Consider the following 19889-nt stretch of genomic DNA (forward strand, 5'->3'; position numbering starts at 1 on the left):
TAAGCCAGGCTCATAAAGTATTCTGTTCAGCAGCTACAAACCAGAACACTGCTGCCTGCCTTGTCTTTTTGCTCCCCAAGTTCTCCTTTGTCGCCTCCTCACACTCCCCATGCTCCCCACCTCCCTCCCAACTGGCTGCCGGTGGCTGTTCACATCAAATTCTAAATTCTGGTCCTGGCATTCAAGGCTCCTCGGGGAGTTGCACGCCCGTATCTGCAGGCCATGGTCTATCCGTATTTGTGCTCTGTTTCAACAGGCCACTTAGCTCTCCACTCCCTGTGGCAGCTACGTCATTGTTTCACCTGGCCTTGACTCTTCTTTCTACTGCTCTTCAATAGTGAAATGTCCTTCCCACTCCAGGTGGGACAGCTGAAATGCTCCAGATCTATTCTATTGGAAAAAATGCCTTTATCCCCTGAATATCCCCATTTCCCACAACCTTACTCTGCACCTGCTATTTAAAAAACATCTCCCGTACCTTTTTACTCTTCTTATTTTTTAGCATATCTTTATCTGATGTGATCCCAGGGATGTTTTGTCATCTGTTATCTGTGCATTAAGCCGCCTTCGATAAAAGTATCCGCTAATGGGACAGTAATATTTCACAAATTCATATTAACTTTATCGTCTTACTTCATCAATGTGATTTTTTTTTAATGTATCTATATAATCTATATTTCCCACCTCACCACTTACCGCCTCAGTGCGTATATATCTGCACTGCAACAATAGCAGTGGGCTCAATGCCTGAAATCATTCTTTGTTACAAATGATGTTGGTTTAACTGAACTGATTTAGATTCATAGCACAATGAAACTGAATGTCATGTAGATTTAATTCATTTTACTGCAAATGAAGCATTTCTATAGATTTATTTAGGCGTTTCATTTATAACTTCACTTTTAGATTGTGATTGTTGTCACATGATGTATAGCCTACACTTTGTTAAGATTTCAGATGAGTTCACTGAGTTTCCACATGTATGACGAATGCTTTTAAAATTCTGCCCAGCAGAAAGCTTTAGCGCCTTCTTTCAGCATCAACACATCAAACAATACTACAAGCTTTGCAGTTTGAAAAAAAAAAAAAAAAAAAACTTAACAGGCATTATTGTAGAGGCTGAAATATGTTGCAGCCTTCTCAAGTGTGTAAACAACGCACAAATATTTCTCAAATTGTCAGTGAAAGTAAAACTTTCTTAAAGAATCTTTCCCTTGGATTCTTTGACATCTCGGGTTTTGCTCCAATTATCTGCTATATATGGACACCTCAATAAGAGCCTCTGCGTGACAGGACAAGCCAGCTTTTTTTTTTTCCCGTCTCTGCTAATTTCTACAATTCAGTTCACATCTTAGCTCATCTGTAAACAGCCCGTCCAGGGTGCATAAATATTAATCATAATTGCTGCAGTATTATCCGTCACCGGCTCAGTACTGTATCGGCATTGTGCTGCTGGTTGATCAGTAGCCACAACACAGTCCGAATGCACGACTAGAATCCATCTTTTCTAAAGTATTCTACTCATGACTGACAGTATTATTGTGGTAAATTCAATGAATGTCAACATTTCAACTAGACAATAGAAAATAATTAAATTTGTTCAGGATAATCATTAGGATTAGATAGAGGAGGATAGAATATGACAGGACAGTCTGTCTCTCTTTTTGAAGATTTATATACTTTTTCTTTAAATAAATAGAATCCACCATATTAAAAGATTTTCTGTCAGACGGACTCGGAGAGAAAGAGATGCAACACAACAACCGCAGAGTTTTTGATCCGTGTAGTCATGACAACACACACTGTAGGCACGGACAATTAAACGACTGAATCACTGCGCATTGGAAGTTTAACTTGTGACCTGACCCGAGATTTCTCAACCTTTCTCCCGAGCGATCGCTGTGGAAGTCTTGCGTAGTCACAGGGCAGCATGACTAGTCTCTTCTAGGCCTTCGTTCACGTTACATTTGCTGCCTGTGCGTCCAGCCACCCATGCGTCCATACATGCGTAGATACGTCCAGCCATCCGTAAGTGCTACATTTACTCAGTCACTACTTCCACTTTATTTTGTGTTGATACAAGTATGACGTGAAACAAACAGATGTACAGTATGCGTACCTCAGGGAGTCATTGTCATTGTCATTGTGTGTGTGTGTGTGTGTGTGTGCGACTGTGTGTGTTTACATAGTGACATAAGGACAAAGAGAGGGCTCAGCTGGGAAGCGCTTATGTATACAGAATGTGTGCATTAGAACACCTGGGGCACATATTATACATCCGCAGACTCACACACACATATGTATATACATATGTATGCTATGCTCGCTTTCTCTTTTTTGCACACATTCACACACACTATGCTGTGCCACAGATACAGTTGACTGCTGTTAAAAGATCTGTTAATCCTTTGATGTTTCAGTTCTTTGACAGCCATTCTCTGTGTTCTCTACGTGTGAATCCCTCCGTCCTTTATGAACTTTCTCTTGAATTTGAGTCAGCTGAAATGGCAAGTGAAAAGGTCACAGAGTAACTGTTCCAATCCATATATGCTACATCAAAGATGGCTGACATGGGAACGGAATTAAGTTTTCATGGAAATGCTTTTGAAAATGCTGGTAGGGTTTAATAGATTATGAGAATCATTTGATTCAACAATTCAGTTTAGTTCACTGCTCCGAGGTCCTCGGGGATGGCTGTCAGAAAAGTTTACTTAAACATCCGTTTCCATTCTGTACATCCTGTCTGCGAGGATGAGGTATATGTAGGTATGCTCTGAGTTTTGGAGAGCTACCTGCTTACGGACAGGAGGAGAGACACAGAGAGGAGGAGGAAGGGAGGAAAGGACAGAGTACAGGAATGAGGAGAGAGACGAGGGGAAGGACAGCTGATATTTTAATCATGTGGGTTGGTTGTTCTGCAGAGCCCAGCTCTATTTAAAGCCCGGCAGCATCTGCTCAGTACCCCTGTGTTTTCATCTGGTTTGGATAGCTGGCACTAAGGGAAATACACACACACACACACACACATATATATATATACTCACACTAACGTACAAGCTCTGTCTGCCCTTCAGCAGTATTTATGGTTACACTGCACTGTTATAATTCTAGTTTTACAGTTTGATGGAACCACCAGATGTGAAATGAGCAGGCAGCACAGAGTACAGTTACAGTCACACTCCACACATTTGCTTGTATAACACTGAACTGTCCTCTGTTATTAAAAAAAAATACGACCTAACTGTGTTTCTGCATATGTGTGTGTGTGTATCTGTATGTTGCAGTAACAGCACATCAGGAGGCTCCTACATTAAACAGTGCTGCAAGGGTTTCTGCATTGACATTCTGAAGAAGATAGCGAGGAACGTCAAGTTTACTTACGACCTTTACCTGGTCACGAATGGAAAACACGGCAAGAAGATCAACAATGTCTGGAACGGCATGGTCGGAGAGGTACTACCTACCTGTCGCTCTGCTGCCACTGCACCCTGTCTGTCGGTCTCTCTGACTTTTTCTTGAATCATTTTAAGAAATAGTTGGTCATTATTATCATTGTTGCCAAGTTAGATATGAATATTGATACCACGCTCATGTCTGCGTAGTAAATATAAAACTCCAGCCACAAGCTTGGTTTAGCATAAATGCTGGAAACAGAGGGAAACTAGCGCCTCAACAAGTCGCCCCTTGCAACTATAGCTTCAGGTCTTTATGCTAAATTAAGCTAAGTGGCTGCTGACTGTAGCTTCATACGTAATAAACAGAAACCAGGCAGGTGAGGTGGTATCAATCCTGATACCAAAGGCTTATAAAGAAATCAAATAACACTATTACCCAAAAAGTCAAATTATTTCTTTACATTACTAATAATTTAAAGTGGCACATTAGATATACCATTCAGCCACCTCCCAGTATTTTGACTGTATTGCTTGTTCCTCCCCACAGATTAACTCTACATGGAATTATTATTAAATGTAATGATTCATGGATAAGACTGTTGTCATTCTATATCTTTTATTGTCAACAATTACCATTAAAACTTCCCTACCCTGTCTTTGTCACTCAGACCTAATCCCATTCATTCCTAGCATATCTTTATAAAGAAGTCACAAATATATAGTTTGATTTTTTGTTTTTTTTTTTGTAAAGGCTCAGCAATTTTCCTAAAACTGCTGTAGTTCTGGGATCGATGCAGAATACACAACAGCGCCCATGTTCATCCCAATGAAGGAACACGTCACCCTGTGCAAAAGTATCTCACTGATGCATTTTTAATAGGTTTTAGACAACAATGGAGGTCTGTGGCACAGACAAATAAGACGTCAGGCTTTGGATACACAAGCAATTCTTAACAGAAGAATCGATTTGGTCTTTTCTTGAGATTTGTTGACTTTAAAAAAAAAAAGTGGAGTTGTCAGACTTATCCTTTAAAACTACAATCTGTGATCCAAGTGTAAACAAAAGTTGTCACCCCACTAGCAACCCAGATCAGCGCAGGACTAGAAGGTGCTTTTAAATAGATTCACACATCTTTTCATACACATTGTGACACTATTATTACTGTCTGTTTCTGTTTGTGAGTCACAACAAAAGCTGATTTGTCATCATTAAGTCACACTCTTTGATTTATACCTGTAATTTACATGGTCAATAATGTGTCTTGTTCCTGCTTTAAAGTAACGATTAAGAGGCTCTTCAACAGGAGGAGGACTCCTTGAGGCTTACTTGACCGGTATTGTTTATCTTTTGTGGAAATGATTTATTCAATCACAGATTAAATTAAAGCTAAGTGCTGTCACAGTCAAATCCATAAAGGGTAAAACTGAGACGTAAAACGTCTGATAATGGTACCTGACAATATGATCCATAGATTGTGGTGATGTTTATGGGAGCAGACTGCTAGAAGCCTTTAGACAATTAAATCAGAAAAAACAAAACAAAGTTTTACTACATAATAAAAACAACAGCTTCACGAGCAGAATCTCTATCTGTCAGAATACATTCAGACACACAGAAATGGTGGCACCATGAAAAGACAGTTGTGTATTTACTTTTTATCCGATATGACTGAACATGCCCTCCAACTGCAGCTGACATTCTGTGTTTATACCCTCAGTCACTGTGATATTTCACATCCAAAATAAAAAAGGAGAAACATATCGATGATGAATTGTATGACGTTGTCCAAATATTTACAGAGCTCACTATATTTATTTCTGTCAGTGTAGAGCAGTGAGTCATGCACTCAATATGGCTATTGTTCTCGCTTTCTTCCAGGTGGTGTATAAAAAGGCAGTAATGGCAGTGGGTTCATTGACCATCAACGAGGAGAGGTCAGAGGTCATTGACTTCTCTGTGCCCTTTGTGGAGACTGGCATCAGCGTCATGGTTTCTCGTAGCAATGGGACCGTCTCCCCTTCTGCCTTCCTCGGTAAATCTATCTTGCCTTTTGTCTTCCTCAACTATAAATTTCCTCGTCTCTTTTTTTCCCCCCTTTCTTCTTTCTCTCCGTCTTGTCCCCCAGCGAGCCGACTGCTGGGGGCAGAAAAATGGGAGGTGCTTACATGTTGGCAAAATCCCGCACATAAAATGGAATATTTTATTCAGACAGTATATTCTGGCCAAATTCCACTTGTACTCTGACTTTATCTGGGGCCTCAACACCCTAAGCACATTAATATTTCTACCAGAGCAGAGGAAGTGGAGCGTGCCAGCTGTTTTTTGAAAAGTCAGCTCAGACAAAGCAGTCTTGATACTCTCCTCCTCTCCTCCTCTCTCCTCTCCTTCCCTTCCTCCTCCTCTCCTCCAGTTGTTCAGATGACTAGAAACTGAAGCGCTCCTCTGTGCTCGTTTAATGTCTTGCATTGTCATTGGAGCGAGGCGGGGAGCGAGGGGATGTATTGGACCATGCGTGTGTTGGTCCCTGTGTATCAAGCCATGTACAGTGTGTGTGTGATACTGCACGAATATATTAGGACGTCCGTATATTGAATCAAGAATGTGTGGAGAATGAATATGCTTTGGCTGTATGTATGTTAAGGGGTGAATGCATTGTGTGTGTGTTTATATGAAAGTACGTGTGTGTGAGTGACTGTGTGTGTTGAGCCTGGGCCAGGGTATCAGTGACGGTTCAGTATTTCTCACACTCATATTAGAGGCACCTCAGCGCACAATCTCTCAGGGTTGGCTAACCCTGGTAGTCACATACTTACACATACAGTGACACACACACACACACACACACACACACACACACACACACACACACACACACATACACACACACACACACATACAATTTGTCTGGGTTCAGTGTCTCTGGTACTCATCCCGCTCTCTGAACTCCTGCCCTGCTACACACCGAACACATGCAGACTCACACTCACACACACGTACACATGCACAGATCACACACAAGTAGATCACATACACATGCCCACAGCAGGGCACATCAGATCACTCAGATCGCTCTCTCTCCTTCCTCCTCTCTCCCCCCTTCCTCAACCATCTCCCCCGCCCCAGGCCTCTCCCTCTCTCAGCTCTCATCCAAGGGAATAATGAGAAATATGGAAATGTGCTCCGTCAAACTCTCTGTGACTAACTCTCCCTCTCCTCCCCTCCTCTCCCTCCTCCCTCACTTCGTCTGTCTCCCTTTCTCCCCTCTCTATGTCTTCTCTATCATCTTTTCCTCGCTTTATCTCTCCCTCATCCATCTTCTTCTCTCTTTTTTTTTTCCAGCTTCTTCTCCTTTATTTCTGCAAGTCTGTCTCCTCTTTCTTTCTCCAAACCTCACTTCTTATGCATCTCCTGCTCCTCCACAGTCTCACGTACTCGATTTTAACTCCCTCTCTCTCTCTCTCTCTCCTCCCTCTCAGAGCCCTTCAGTGCATCAGTTTGGGTGATGATGTTTGTGATGCTGCTCATCGTCACAGCCATCGCCGTCTTCCTCTTTGAGTTTGTCAGTCCGCTGGGCTTCAACCGCAACTTGGCCCAAGGCAAAGGTAGGCTTACTCACACACGCGATCAGCAATATCACACCGATCGTTTCTCCCCAGAGCAAGAAGCAGGAATCCGAGCTGCTTCCCCTGAAGCAAAAGAAGTGACCTCTTATTACTCTGACTTTAGACGGTTAAGTTAATGTTATAGAGCATTAAAAAGTCTCTATCCCAAAGCTAGTCACCAGCGCAGGAATCTCAGGCATCATCAAAAATCAGAACCCGGAGCTGCCCTGATGGTGGTGAACTGGAGATTAATGTTGTGTTCACATAAAATTTAGCTTAATTTAACATTTAAATGAACTTAAGGCCAATCCAGGTGTAGAAAGTGAATAAATAACCTTTTTGCTTTCATTTTCCCTTCAGCAGCTTCTGAACACGGTTCAGTAAATCTGTGCAATGCATTTGAGTTTACTATTTTTTCATCTTACACACTGAGTGAACAACAAATGCCAACCGTGTAATTTCCTAACTAATATTTCCTTTACCAGTAGTTTCACCTTTCAGGAGAACAGTTGATGTTTGAAGGAACAGTTCCACATTTTGGAAAATAAAATTATTCACTTTATGAGGAGCTCTCATGTCTGTAGGTTAATATGAAGCTAAAGCCAGCAACCTGCTAGTTAGCTTAGCATAAAGACTGGAAGTGGCCTGGCTCTGTCTAAAGGTAACAAAATCTTTTCCACCTTTAAAGCTCAATAATAATGTTGTTTGTTTAATCTACACAAAACCAAAGTGTAAAACAACATATTGTGGTGTTCTGGGGTTATGTACCAGAGTATTTCTCGAGTCCTGTCGTCACTGTGAGTCTGCCGATCAATCAGCAGGTCTAGCTGTTTTCAGTCTTTATGCTAATCTAAGTTAATCAGCTGCTGGCTGTTGCTTCTTATTTACAGGCATGAGAGTGATATCTGTTTTTTCACCCGGTTTTCAGCAAACTAGTAAATAAGCTTATTTCCTACAATGTCAAACTATTCCTTCAATAGTAAGCTCATGGCTTTACCCTGTGTACAAACATTTTCAGTTGGAAAATAGAATTATTGAATCCAGCTCGGGGGTCACTTAGACTTGCATTACTGCTCCGGGCTGGAAAATCAAATTGTGTTGCATCGGTACATCTCGCCAATTACAGCCCACTTTGAAATAAACGGGCCTGTTGTTTTTGAAATTCGAGTGAAATTTAGTGACGGTTGAACCTCTCGACTTGCAGTTTTTTGATGCGTTAGTTGTGCAAATATCTGCATGCAGCATCTCTATGGGCCCAAATTAAGGTCAGTACGATTTTAAGCTTGTAAAATGATGTTCACAAATAATTCCAAAGTTTGTAGTTGTAAATTAACCTTTGTTAACCTGTAAAAAAAATCTGCATGAGAAGAAGAAGAAGAAGGTTGTTCATCTTTAAAATAGATTTGTGTTTGTTAAATGGAAAAAAAAAAAAAAAAAAACAGGGAGAGAAACTGTGAATAAAATCTGTGAACAAATGAAAGCAGTGGTGAGGAAACACAAAGACACTGAAGAAAGAGGTGCTTTTCAGAACATCTGTGTAGATACACAGCTGAAGTTAGAAGTATGGACCTCGACACTGATTTCTCTTCTACTTGCAGACTGACTATATTTGTTTGTGGCTTTGACTTGCCAGAAGTAAAGGTCAGTCTACTTGACCAAAAGAAGTTTTTGACTACACCTATTGATCACGCTCCTAACCCAAGCAAAGGCCTTTCCTCCACGATGACCGCAGCTAAATGTGTGAGCTGTAGGCATAAACACAATAAAATGAAATAGACTCTCTCTTCCTCCATTTACACATCATGTCCAGCCGCATCATATAGCACCAGTTTAATACCAAATACATCAAATTAAGGAAACATGATGCTCTTATTGCAGCTTTTTTTGTGTAGTTAAGTTGGTGTGTGGTGAGTTGCTAAACTTAGAACCACTGCAATGACACTTTTTATAATTTTTTCAGCTGCTGGAAAAGCAACATTAAGGCAGGAATTTCAGGGGGAAAACAAAAGTGTATATCGTAATGTACACTGTTGCATTATTACATGACTAGCTGTTTTTTTAACCACAAAATTAGCCTGATACCAACAATTGGATATGTGACTTTAAGGTTTCATACATTGTTCTTTCCTGGTTCTGTTTCACCTTTTTTCGTTATTAATCCCTCTGCTCCGCCGCCTTCCTCTCTCCCTCTCTCCCTCTCAGACCCACATGGTCCATCATTCACCATCGGTAAGGCCATATGGCTTCTGTGGGGTCTGGTGTTCAACAACTCTGTGCCCGTGCAGAACCCAAAGGGCACCACCAGTAAATTCATCGTATCAGTGTGGGCCTTCTTTGCCGTCATCTTCCTGGCCTCCTACACTGCCAACCTGGCTGCCTTCATGATCCAGGAAGAGTTCGTGGACCAGGTCACTGGACTGTCTGACAAGAAGGTGGGATTACACACATGCGGACACACAGAAACACACATACACGCGCACACACAGAAGAAACTAAATGCATTCACAGTCAGGGTTGCTCTTGTAATGGATGCCAGCCCTGCGGCCAGACAGGACTCTCCAGGGAGCGCCCTTGGGCTTCAACAGCCCAAACCCTCTGGCCGTAGCTGTCACCACACTAACACTGCCAGCACAGCAGACCCACAGGCGCACACGCACGCACGCACGCACACACACACACACACACACACAGGCTGCATAGATCAAAGACGTGTGTGTTTGTGTTTTTGTTTGGATGTGTGTGTGTGTGTAGTTTGCAGAGGCTGGCAGTGTCAGCAGAACCTCAGCCAGTCTTACGCTAGACTGGACACACAATGATGATGACTGATGAGTCCACTCCACTGTCTCTCCCTCCTCCTTTCTCCTCTGTCTCTTCTTGTCACTGTCCACTCTTCCTCCTCACTCCTCACCCCGTGTCTCTCCTTCACTTTCACACTATTGCTCCCTCTTTTACTCGGACTCCCTTCCTCGCCGTATCTCTTTTCTTTTTGTCACCCTGTGTCCTCCTATCACTTTCCTCTTGAAACAATCTGTCTCTCTTTTCCTTTCCTTTCTTTCTCTCCCCCTGCAGTTCCAGAGTCCGTACTCCTACTCCCCTCCATTTCGCTTCGGGACGGTTCCTAACGGCAGCACCGAGCGCAACATCAGGAAGAACTACCCAGATATGCATCAGTACATGACCAAATACCATCAGAGCGGTGTCCAGGATGCACTGATCAGCCTCAAGACTGGGTACTGTAAACTTGTCACGCCCACTCACGTCAAGTTGAGGCTTATTATACCTGAGAGGGTAATTCTGTTTGCAGACAGCATGCTTAAGAACATGTGAAAAGACATTGCATCACAGAAACCGGGCCCCTTGGGTCCCAACACCAGCTCATGCTCATATGCTGCAGTAACTGTGCTGAGTGTTTTCTGTCACCGGTGGTAATACGCAGAGGTTGTCTGCAAGTGCTCATTATACAGTCGTGTTGCTGCTGGAAAGAAGGAGCTGCCAAAACAGAGAGAGTGTAATTTGTTCTGGAGTTTGCCACCTTTATTCTCCGTCCTAAACACACACTAATGGAGGGATGGCTGCATTGCTTTTATTTGTGCATTAGTTTTGTGTGCTTTGATCTTTAGAATATTTTCCCCAAAAATAATTTTACTTTTTGCTTTTCCCTCTCTGCAATTACTGTATTGATACTGCATATCAAATAGATAAATAGATACGTTTTTCATATCTCTTATATGAGGCTTACTTTATAAAACGTCTGTATAATGAACGAGTTCAGCACAATCATCAGTTTTTAATTTAATTCTTAAGCAAAAATGGTTGTTTGGACAAAATAAAATGTCAACGGTGGAGTCAAAATTTCAGTTACGTCAGAAAATGGCTTTGAGATATAATACACATGTAAACTGCTGCATATACTAATGGATCCATATTGTTTTCATATGCAGTGTACACATAAATGAATGAATATTAGCCTTGAATTCTCTGTGCAGGAACGATATTCAAACTATTTCTAACAACAGATATTCCATGTATTCATTTAACATATGCCCTGTGGTAAACACTTTAATTCAAAGTGTTTTATATTTCTGCATACATATCTAAAGGGGCCTTGGGCGGGTGGATTAGCACCAGGGCGCATTCACTGAGTTATATAAAAGCGTTTTTTGCTCATAATGAAGTTAAAAACAGGGTCCTGCTGTTATATAGGCCGATTCCATCAGGTCCTGGTTACATTGTGTTTGGTTAAGAGTCATACATCAAACTTGTGTTTTTGCTGAGCTCAGATGTTTCAGCCCCACATGGGGGGATTGGTTTGAATTCACCCTGTCACAACAGAATAATGACAAAACCTGCGAGTTGAAAGAGTGTGGCTCCGCTCGAACAAAGACATCCTCGTGCGCGTGAATATTTACTCTTGCAGCACAAGAAAGTCCAAGAAACCTGAGCATTGTGGGTAATCCAAGTGGTTTGTTTGTGGATCTGCGCAACATTGTTCCAGTCACTACACTGTATGTACATTATCATGAGTGGTGAAGTTTCTCTGTTGTAGTTTGATGGTTCAAATTTCACATCTTTCCCTCTTTTGCCGTCAATTGAAGCAACATAATGAACCACACGGGTTTAATAGAAACAGATTCACATTTTAAAAAAAAAAGAAAAAAAAGAAGACAAACAATATTTAACTGTTTATGACAATTTATCATAACATCGTGTAAAAAGTAATAAGAAATATTGATGCTTGGAATGACAGAGAAATATGTCAATTATCATAACATATTATATAAATATTAATTTCTGGTGCCCTCACAGTGTATTTCTGTGTCCCAGCCTTTTTGGCCTGTGACCCCTTAAAATGAAGCAGTGTCTACTTGTCACAGTGTATGGCCTGTTTTACGAAATACGCTTCTTCGCTTCCTTGTTGAGAGTTAGATGAGAAGATACAGCCAGCAGCCTGTTAGCTTAGCATAAAGACTGGAAACAGAGGAGATCTGTGAGCCTGGCGCTGTGCAAAGATAACATCTGCCTACAAGCACCTATGAAGCTCACTAATTAACACTTTATATAATGTTTGTTTAATCCATACAAAAACTGAAGTGTCAAAACAACAAGTTGTGGTTTGATAGGTGTTTATGTGCTGGACTATTTCTTAACTAGAGTGGTGTTGATCTTCTTCTCATCTAACTCTCTGCAGGAAAGTGAATACAAGCATTTCCAGACTAGAATGGTACTCAGTGTAAACCGCATACCTCCGCCCAGGCCAAACAATCCTGCACATGTCTGTCAAATCAAATTATACAAAGTCATAGAGCTCAACACCATAAATATGTCTGATATTTTACATGAAGATCCAAACATTATTTTCTTTGAATTTGACGAAAATGTCAAAAAAAATGCCCTATCTTACAGTGTGAAGCTTCTTTAACCAGATCTGCACCAACTTTGGTACAAATCTGTGAAGTACGTTTTGCGTAATCCTGCTGACAAACAAACAGACAGACAACAACAGGTGAAAACATAACCTTTGTGGCGGAGGTAAAAATGTTGAACTATTCCTTTAAAGTGTGTGTGAGTTTTGAGCAGTCTGACCACATGGTGACTTCCCCCTCTTGAACTGTTTCATTTGAGAAGCCTTTAGAGGCCAACTGTCCAGAATTTCACAGTCGTACTGCGGATATAAATGTGTAGCACAAAAAGTGTTTGTTTTATTTTTTTCCTTTGTCCTTTCATGGTAATCATTTCACAAACCCTTGTCATCCTTTAGACGTGGGAACCACTGTTCTTGACAGTAAATCCAGAATGTGTTCTTCTCTTACAGAAAGCTGGATGCTTTCATCTACGACGCCGCGGTGTTGAACTACATGGCCGGAAGAGATGACGGCTGTAAGCTGGTGACCATCGGCAGCGGGTACATCTTTGCCACCACTGGTTATGGCATCGCCCTGCAGAAAGGATCCTACTGGAAACGGCTGGTTGATCTGGCCATACTGGGCATCATAGGAGACGGTGAGGCGCTCGGACACATGCACATTCTGTTCCGTCTCAGTCGCGCTGCTCTGAAGTTTCTAGGATGTTTCTAGGCCTTTAGTGTTATTACAGCTGTGCCATTGCTCAGCTTTCCCTCCTTCTTCCCCCCTCCCCCAACACTCTCCCTCTCTCCTCCCTCCCTCTGTCAGAAAGCTATCAGGGGCTAGTCTTAACACACCATTTCATCATCATTACTCTGTGTGGGTTTGTGTGCGTGCGCGTGTGTGTGTGTGCCCACCGTGTCCTGTTATGTTTACTCCTCCGGATTGTTCTGTATAATAAGCTGTGAGAGGGTGCGAATGGAAGAAAGAGAATGAGCCAGACAGAAATCAAACTGCTGAAACCACTAAAGGGCTTCGCTTCACACCCGGCCTTTTTATTCAGGGCAAACACCTGCGTGCTCAAGCGCACACACACACACACACACACACACACACACACACACACACACACACAGACACACACTCAGACACACAAATACGCTCAATCTGATAATAATTCCTCCCATCTTTCTTTATCACTCCATCACTATCAATTCTTCCTCCTCCTCCTACAACCCTTTTTTCACTCCAACTCCTGTCTCCTTTCCATTACGATCTATTTACCACTTCACCTCTCTCCCCTCCTCCCTTCTCCTCTCCATCTTCCCTCGTAATGATACACCCCTTTTCCCACCACACCTCTCTTATTCCCTCTTCTACCCAGCCCGTCCCTCCTTCCACTCCTCTATCTTGTTCCTCACCTCTACCTTCTGCTGCCATCTTAAACCTTCACTTTGCCTTTTCTCTACCTTTCCAACAGGTGAGATGGAGGAGCTGGAGGCCCAGTGGCTGACTGGGATCTGCCACAACGAGAAGAACGAGGTGATGTCCAGCCAGCTGGACGTGGACAACATGGCGGGGGTCTTCTACATGCTGGCCACGGCCATGGGCCTCTCCATCCTCACCTTTATCTCTGAGCATCTTTTTTACTGGAGGCTGAGATACTGCTTCACTGGTGTCTGCTCTGGAAGGCCGGGTCTGCTCTTCACTATCAGCAGGGTGAGGAAGGGAAGCGTTTCTAATAACTCTCGTCCACTGCAGGAACCTTTCCCAGGAACTGCACCTGCATTCTGACAGCAGGAAGTGGGCCCGGTTTCGGTTCCTGGGAGGCAGTTTTTGCTCCTTCTGCTTCTGAAGTAGTACTTTCAGATGTTGCAGTTTGAATTTGAGTTTGAATCAGTGCAGAGCTCCACTCACTGATCAAACACCGTCCTCAAGAGCGCAACAACTAATGTGCAGCATTGATTCAGACTGTAAGAAATCACTGGTTGTTGCAATATCAATATCAGGACTTGAGATGGGAATTTCTTGTAAAGTTATTGACGTTTAAACATTAAAGCCGACTTGCAGACTACTCTGAAAAGGAGAGAGATAAAGAGAAAGAGTGGGTTAAATGCACTGAGGCTTACCGAGAGAAAAAAAACGTAACTATATTTGTAGATTGTTTTAATATGGTTACATCCTGAAGCAGAGAAATGACAGACGAAAAACCTCGGCACATTATTGCGACTTTGAAGACAGGCGGCAAGCCTTTGTGGTGTTTAACAACATCAATTCAAACTTCACACAGTAAATTACAAAAACAGTTACTCTGTTGCTTGTCTTGTTGTGTGCAAAAATTGCATCTCAAACAAAGCAGTCGATTTTTAATCCATTTATCTGTCCAATTTGCCTAATCTTCATGGTTCTTCAGATGCGATGAAAATGCAAACAGGAAAGCGCAGAAAGGGCGTTCAGTTGTGAGAATGCCTGAAGAATCTGTGGACATCTGTGTATGTGTGTATTTGTTGGACGCACACAATAGAAGGAATCTGTGTATGTATGTGTGTGATAAAAGAGGAAAGAGGGGGGATAGTGTGATTATAGAGCGCAGCTGAGAGGAATTTACCGCTGCGCATATGGACGGCAGGATAGAGGAATCAAACAGCTAAGAGGATGACAACGTGGACGCACTCTCATATACATACACGCAAAGCACACACAAGCCTTTTTCTCTCTCTCTCTCTCTCTCTCTCTCACCCACACACACACACACGTACACACACACATACACATGTACACAAGTCTGGTCTGACAAAGTTAAAAATGGTTTCACATATGCAGGTGCAGTGAGGTGAGGGACAGGCTTAACCACACACTCACACACACAGGCAGACAGACGGACACATGCACGCACAAACAAACCTAGATATACACACACAAAACAGAAATGGGCACACCCAGACAGACCATTTTTTCATTATTCATATGTCATGTCTCTGTGTTAGGCAGGGCTTTTATTCCAGACGAGCAGCATTTCACACATTAAGTGTTTTACAAAAAGAGTGCAATGTGTGCCTGTGTGTGTGTGTGTGTGTGTGTGTGTGTGTGTGTGTGTGTGTGTGTGTGTGTGTGTGTGTGTGTGTGTGTGTGTCTCTCAGTGTGTATGCATGCTGTTAGAGCAGCGATGCTGGAGGTTAAGTGGCTCTAGGAAGAACATCTCCTTGCACTCAAAGGCTCCCTCCAGTGACATCATCACCTAAATTTAATTTTCTAGGCGCCTCTCAAAGCAGTTCATCTAAGAAAGGGGAGATTATCTCTTCGAGCCATATTACAAAACAAAATGAGGTTAAGGTTTGCTGTAAACTCACTGGAGGAGAGGATGCAGAGGTCTCTTCTAATTTACCTTGCAAGGAAATTAGTCTAGTGCACATTTGAACTTTTTTTTTTTTTTTTTTTTATTGCGAAGTCATAGGATTGAGAATGAAGAAATTTTATCTTCCCACTCCCCACTCCTCTCCCCTCCTATCTCTCCTCTCTTCTCCCCTCTTCTCTCCTCTCTTCTCCTCTCCACGCCTCTCTTCCTCCTCCTCTCAGGGTATATGGAGCTGTATCCACGGCGTTCATATAGATATGAAGAAGAAGGCTCCCGAGCTGGACTTCAGTCCTCAAGCCAACATGCTGCACCTGCTCAAATCTGCCAAGTCCATTGCTCTGTCTTCTCCCAAACGCAACACTGTCCTCCTGCAGCCTGGCATCCTAGATATGGTGTCAGGGAAAGGTACTGTAATAATGTTATACACAGTAAACTATTAATATTTTACATAACATTTAAAACAAAAATCATAGATTCTACCTGCGGCACCTGTGATAAGATCTCTCACACGTACAGAGGTTACCCTGCCCTTTCTGTACGGTTTGTGTTTGCATAAGTAAAGGTGACTCCCTTCACCTTGTTGTGGACTCCAGGCTTTAATCGCATTGACTGTCATGCACGAGCTCGCCTCATGATTAGAAAAACATTAGGTAGTATACACAGCGTGCCAGAGCAATAGATAATTTATCACCTAACTGCCTGAGCATCCATCCAAACATCCATCTATTGTATCTGCTGTCTGAGGTGCATCTCTCCTTGTCTCCTAGGTAACTCACTCCATAGTCTGCCTCCGAAGGGTCCTGGTCTCTATAGCAACGCCGCTGGTCCGCAGAGTTTCCTGTCATTGTCCGGGCGACACAAAAACCTCCTCAACAATGCTGCGCCATTTCCTGCGCAACAAAAACCCCCTCCCCCCCTCCAGACCAGCCCCAACAAGCCTCAGCTGTCAATCACCAACGACAACGGTAAGACCCGGATGACGGGGCCGGCCTGCTCTGCGTCAAAACCTCGGGCCCTGTGGAAGAAAAGTGTGGAGACGCTTAAGACACAGCCTACTGTCGCATCTCCCAGCCCTGGCCAAAGCCCCGCCCCAGCATCTGGACCCGGACCTCCACCCATGAAGAGCCAGCGCTACCTGCCCGAAGAGCCGCCGCACTCCGACATCTCAGAGTGCTCCAGCCGGCCACAGTCACACAAAGATTCTGACTCCATGGCGGCGAGGGGCGGATTTAAGCCTATCAATCAGCTGAGAAAGAGGGGTGGGGGTGGAGGGGGGGGAGGAGGAGGAGGAGGAGGAGGAGGAGGTGGGGGCGGAGGAACCAAGATCTACTCCATTGACTCAGACCAGGCCAGTCTCCACTCAGCTCCCCCCTACCAGCGAGACAGCCAGGGGGGAGGTGACGACCACAGTTACCCTCCTGACCTGTTTCCACCTGACAGCACATACTCACACACTCACACACACTCCCACCAGGGGGACACACCCATTTTGCAGCTGAGCGCCAGCCTGCTGCATCACAGTCACAGCGCTGAGGCTGACCTGCACTCTCTGAAGGACAAGAAATACAGCACCTACACACACAGCAGGTACCACACACACACGGAAAATACACACAAGAACTTGTTTCAAGTGCTTTCATTGTCTTTTTCGTATAATCCTTGTCATCCTCTCTCCTTCTAGTGTGAAAGACAAGGCAGGAGGTTCGTTTGATGCCCCCAGTGCAGGTACGGGGACACAAGGCGTCAGGCCTGGTCACTGTCGCGCCTGCCTGACCAAGCTGACGGGTTACTCCGGCCTCTACACCGTTCGCTCGCCACAGGCTCGCTGTGATGCCTGCGCCCACCTGGGAAACCTGTATGACATCAGTGAAGACCACCTCCATTCACACTACGCCCACACGCACACTCACCCACACAGCGGGGACATGTTTACACACTACCTTCCCCAGAGCGAGCTGGGCCTGGTGGGCGAAGGGGACGGGCTGGTCAGCCACTTTGAGCCCTCTCCTCCCTCTCCATCTCCTCTCCCCACCTCCTCGTCGGCTCAGCACCTCCAGCTGAGCCGTCAGCACTCCTATGAGAACATGATTCCAGACAGCATTCCCGAGCGGCAGTCACAGCCTCACACTCACCTGCGGGGGCTGAGCCTGCCTGACAGAGATAGGGAGAGGGAGCTGACCCTGGACGAGGGGGCCTATGCTAATGTTCTCACAATGCGCTCTGATCGTCCGTTCAGCAGCCGCAGCCCCCCCTCTCCGTCACCGTCCCACCACCACAGTCTGGACGCCCCAATGCCCCTCCCCCGGCGCTCAAAGAGTCTCTTCCCCGATCGGCCCTCTCACAACCCTTTCCTCCAGTCAGCGCCCGGCACAGCACAACGAGATCCTGCCTCCCAGGCTGTCACACGCATGCCACAGAGAAGTTCTGCCCACGAGCTCTACAAGCAGCGAATGCCGCTGTCGCTTACCCTTGGTAACCATGGCAACCATCAAGTCAACCAGCATGGCGGCCATATCGACCAACAATTGTTCTACCCTCAGCAGGAGCCCCCTGTGGTGGCTTACATGGTCCCACCTGCTGCCTCTCAGCCAATGAGCTATGTGACAGCGCCGCGAGCCTCCAGCGCGGGCAGCAACCGGCCACGGCTCTACCGCCGCATGCCAAGCATCGAGTCTGACGTCTGAGAGTCACGCACAACATCCTTACTCTCACTGAAACACACTAACACACACGCATGCAAGAAAGAGGTGTGTGTGATCGGACCAGGCAGCTCTGATTCTAAGCACATATACAAAAACACACACACACACAGACGCACACGCAGGTGAAAGACGGGAAGGTTTGCTCTGGACTAAAAGGTTAATGGCGATGCTGAGTAAATAAATCATTGTTTCTTTTTCACGCTCTCTAGAGGGCAGGGTTTGGGCCACAGGGACACCTGGAGGCACAATACAAGATGAAGAGTGTGTGCGAGTGTCAGTGTGTGTACTTGCCTCAAGCTGTGGGCAACGAGGCAAAAACGGACAATATGTCTGACAAGACAGATAGAAATCTTGGCGGAATAAGAGGGACACTGTACAGTGGGATCTGATGGAAGATACGACGGAGTGTTTGGAAGAAGAGCCGACCTGTCCCGCCCTCTCACCAGCCTCTTAGGGGAGATAATGGGGGACACAGAAAACCCCTCTCTTTCTGAGATTACACACACACACACACACACACACATATATTTCACCTAAACACACCCGCCCCTCTCCAGGACTCTCCTGTTGCACTATGATTTCATACAGTCAACCCGTTTGTTGTCTGAGCCTCCAAACTGCACTGCCAGCATGGCTTAAAGAGTAGTAAACTACACTAGAGTAACCCTTGACTTGAATGGAAATTACTATCTATGTAATAGACTAGACGGGGAGGCGGGCAGCTGGTCAGGACACAGGTCTGAGAAGTGTATCAGCGTATCCTGCCCGCAGATGTACAAACACTTGAACACACACGCGCTGTGTCTGTTTTTTGGGGGAAGTTAGAATAAGAACAACCGACTGTTGGTTTCTGTTGATGTCAGTTAATTGAACATTCCAAAAAGTGGACCAAACATGGCCGCCAGTAAAACGCCTCTCAGGATGAGAGTGTGTGTTCCAGTGTTTCTAGATCTAGAGACATTACAGTATAGCATCCTTGCTTCCTCTCTTAGCTAGCCTTCAGGTCATACTGCATGCTTCCTACTGCCCTGTGTTACAGTTAAACTCCTATACAGGGTCATATGTGCACACACTCGCACACAAATATATATGCACATACACACACGCGCACACACACGCGCACACATGCACATACGCAGTAGTCTAAGATAGTAGTTTAGGGTGGGTGTGTGTGTTGAGGCTATGAGATAGCTTCTCTTTGTGCACTTTGTAGATTTTATATCCTGCCACCTAACACAGACGTTTGACCAAAAACACTTTTATACTGAAAAATATGAATATTCTCAGTCATTCGCTGGATAGATGTTTTCTTTTCTCTTATTTCTCTTTGACATTGGGCTTTAGGGCACCATTAAGGGCACAGTTCTGTCAGTTTCCATTGTGAGGTCAGAAGTTTTACAGTATTAGATAATGGGTACAGCATCATACAGTATACACAACACTAACTCTTAATCTTTCTCTTCTTTTTTTTTTTTTTAAACCTTTACTGTGC

At 44.2% G+C, this 19889-nt stretch overlaps 1 protein-coding gene across 1 annotated transcript in view; it reads left to right on the forward strand.

Annotated features, from left to right (window-relative positions):
- The window catches only part of LOC111216540 (glutamate receptor ionotropic, NMDA 2A-like), an 87224-nt gene extending 68845 nt beyond the window's left edge, over nucleotides 1-18379 (forward strand). Inside the window, exons 10-19 of the mRNA XM_022738068.1 lie at nucleotides 3285-3453; nucleotides 5275-5428; nucleotides 6873-6998; nucleotides 9201-9430; nucleotides 10068-10228; nucleotides 12811-12998; nucleotides 13821-14059; nucleotides 15917-16100; nucleotides 16463-17282; nucleotides 17377-18379. Of these exons, the coding sequence (XP_022593789.1) occupies nucleotides 3285-3453; nucleotides 5275-5428; nucleotides 6873-6998; nucleotides 9201-9430; nucleotides 10068-10228; nucleotides 12811-12998; nucleotides 13821-14059; nucleotides 15917-16100; nucleotides 16463-17282; nucleotides 17377-18379 (3274 nt within the window). The remainder of the gene's footprint in view (nucleotides 1-3284; nucleotides 3454-5274; nucleotides 5429-6872; nucleotides 6999-9200; nucleotides 9431-10067; nucleotides 10229-12810; nucleotides 12999-13820; nucleotides 14060-15916; nucleotides 16101-16462; nucleotides 17283-17376) is intronic.
- Nucleotides 18380-19889: the final 1510 nt, after the last annotated feature.

This window comes from Seriola dumerili, unplaced genomic scaffold, assembly GCF_002260705.1.
Source record: "Seriola dumerili isolate Sdu_G_001 unplaced genomic scaffold, Sdu_1.0 BDQW01000035.1, whole genome shotgun sequence".
Lineage (NCBI taxonomy): Eukaryota > Metazoa > Chordata > Actinopteri > Carangiformes > Carangidae > Seriola > Seriola dumerili.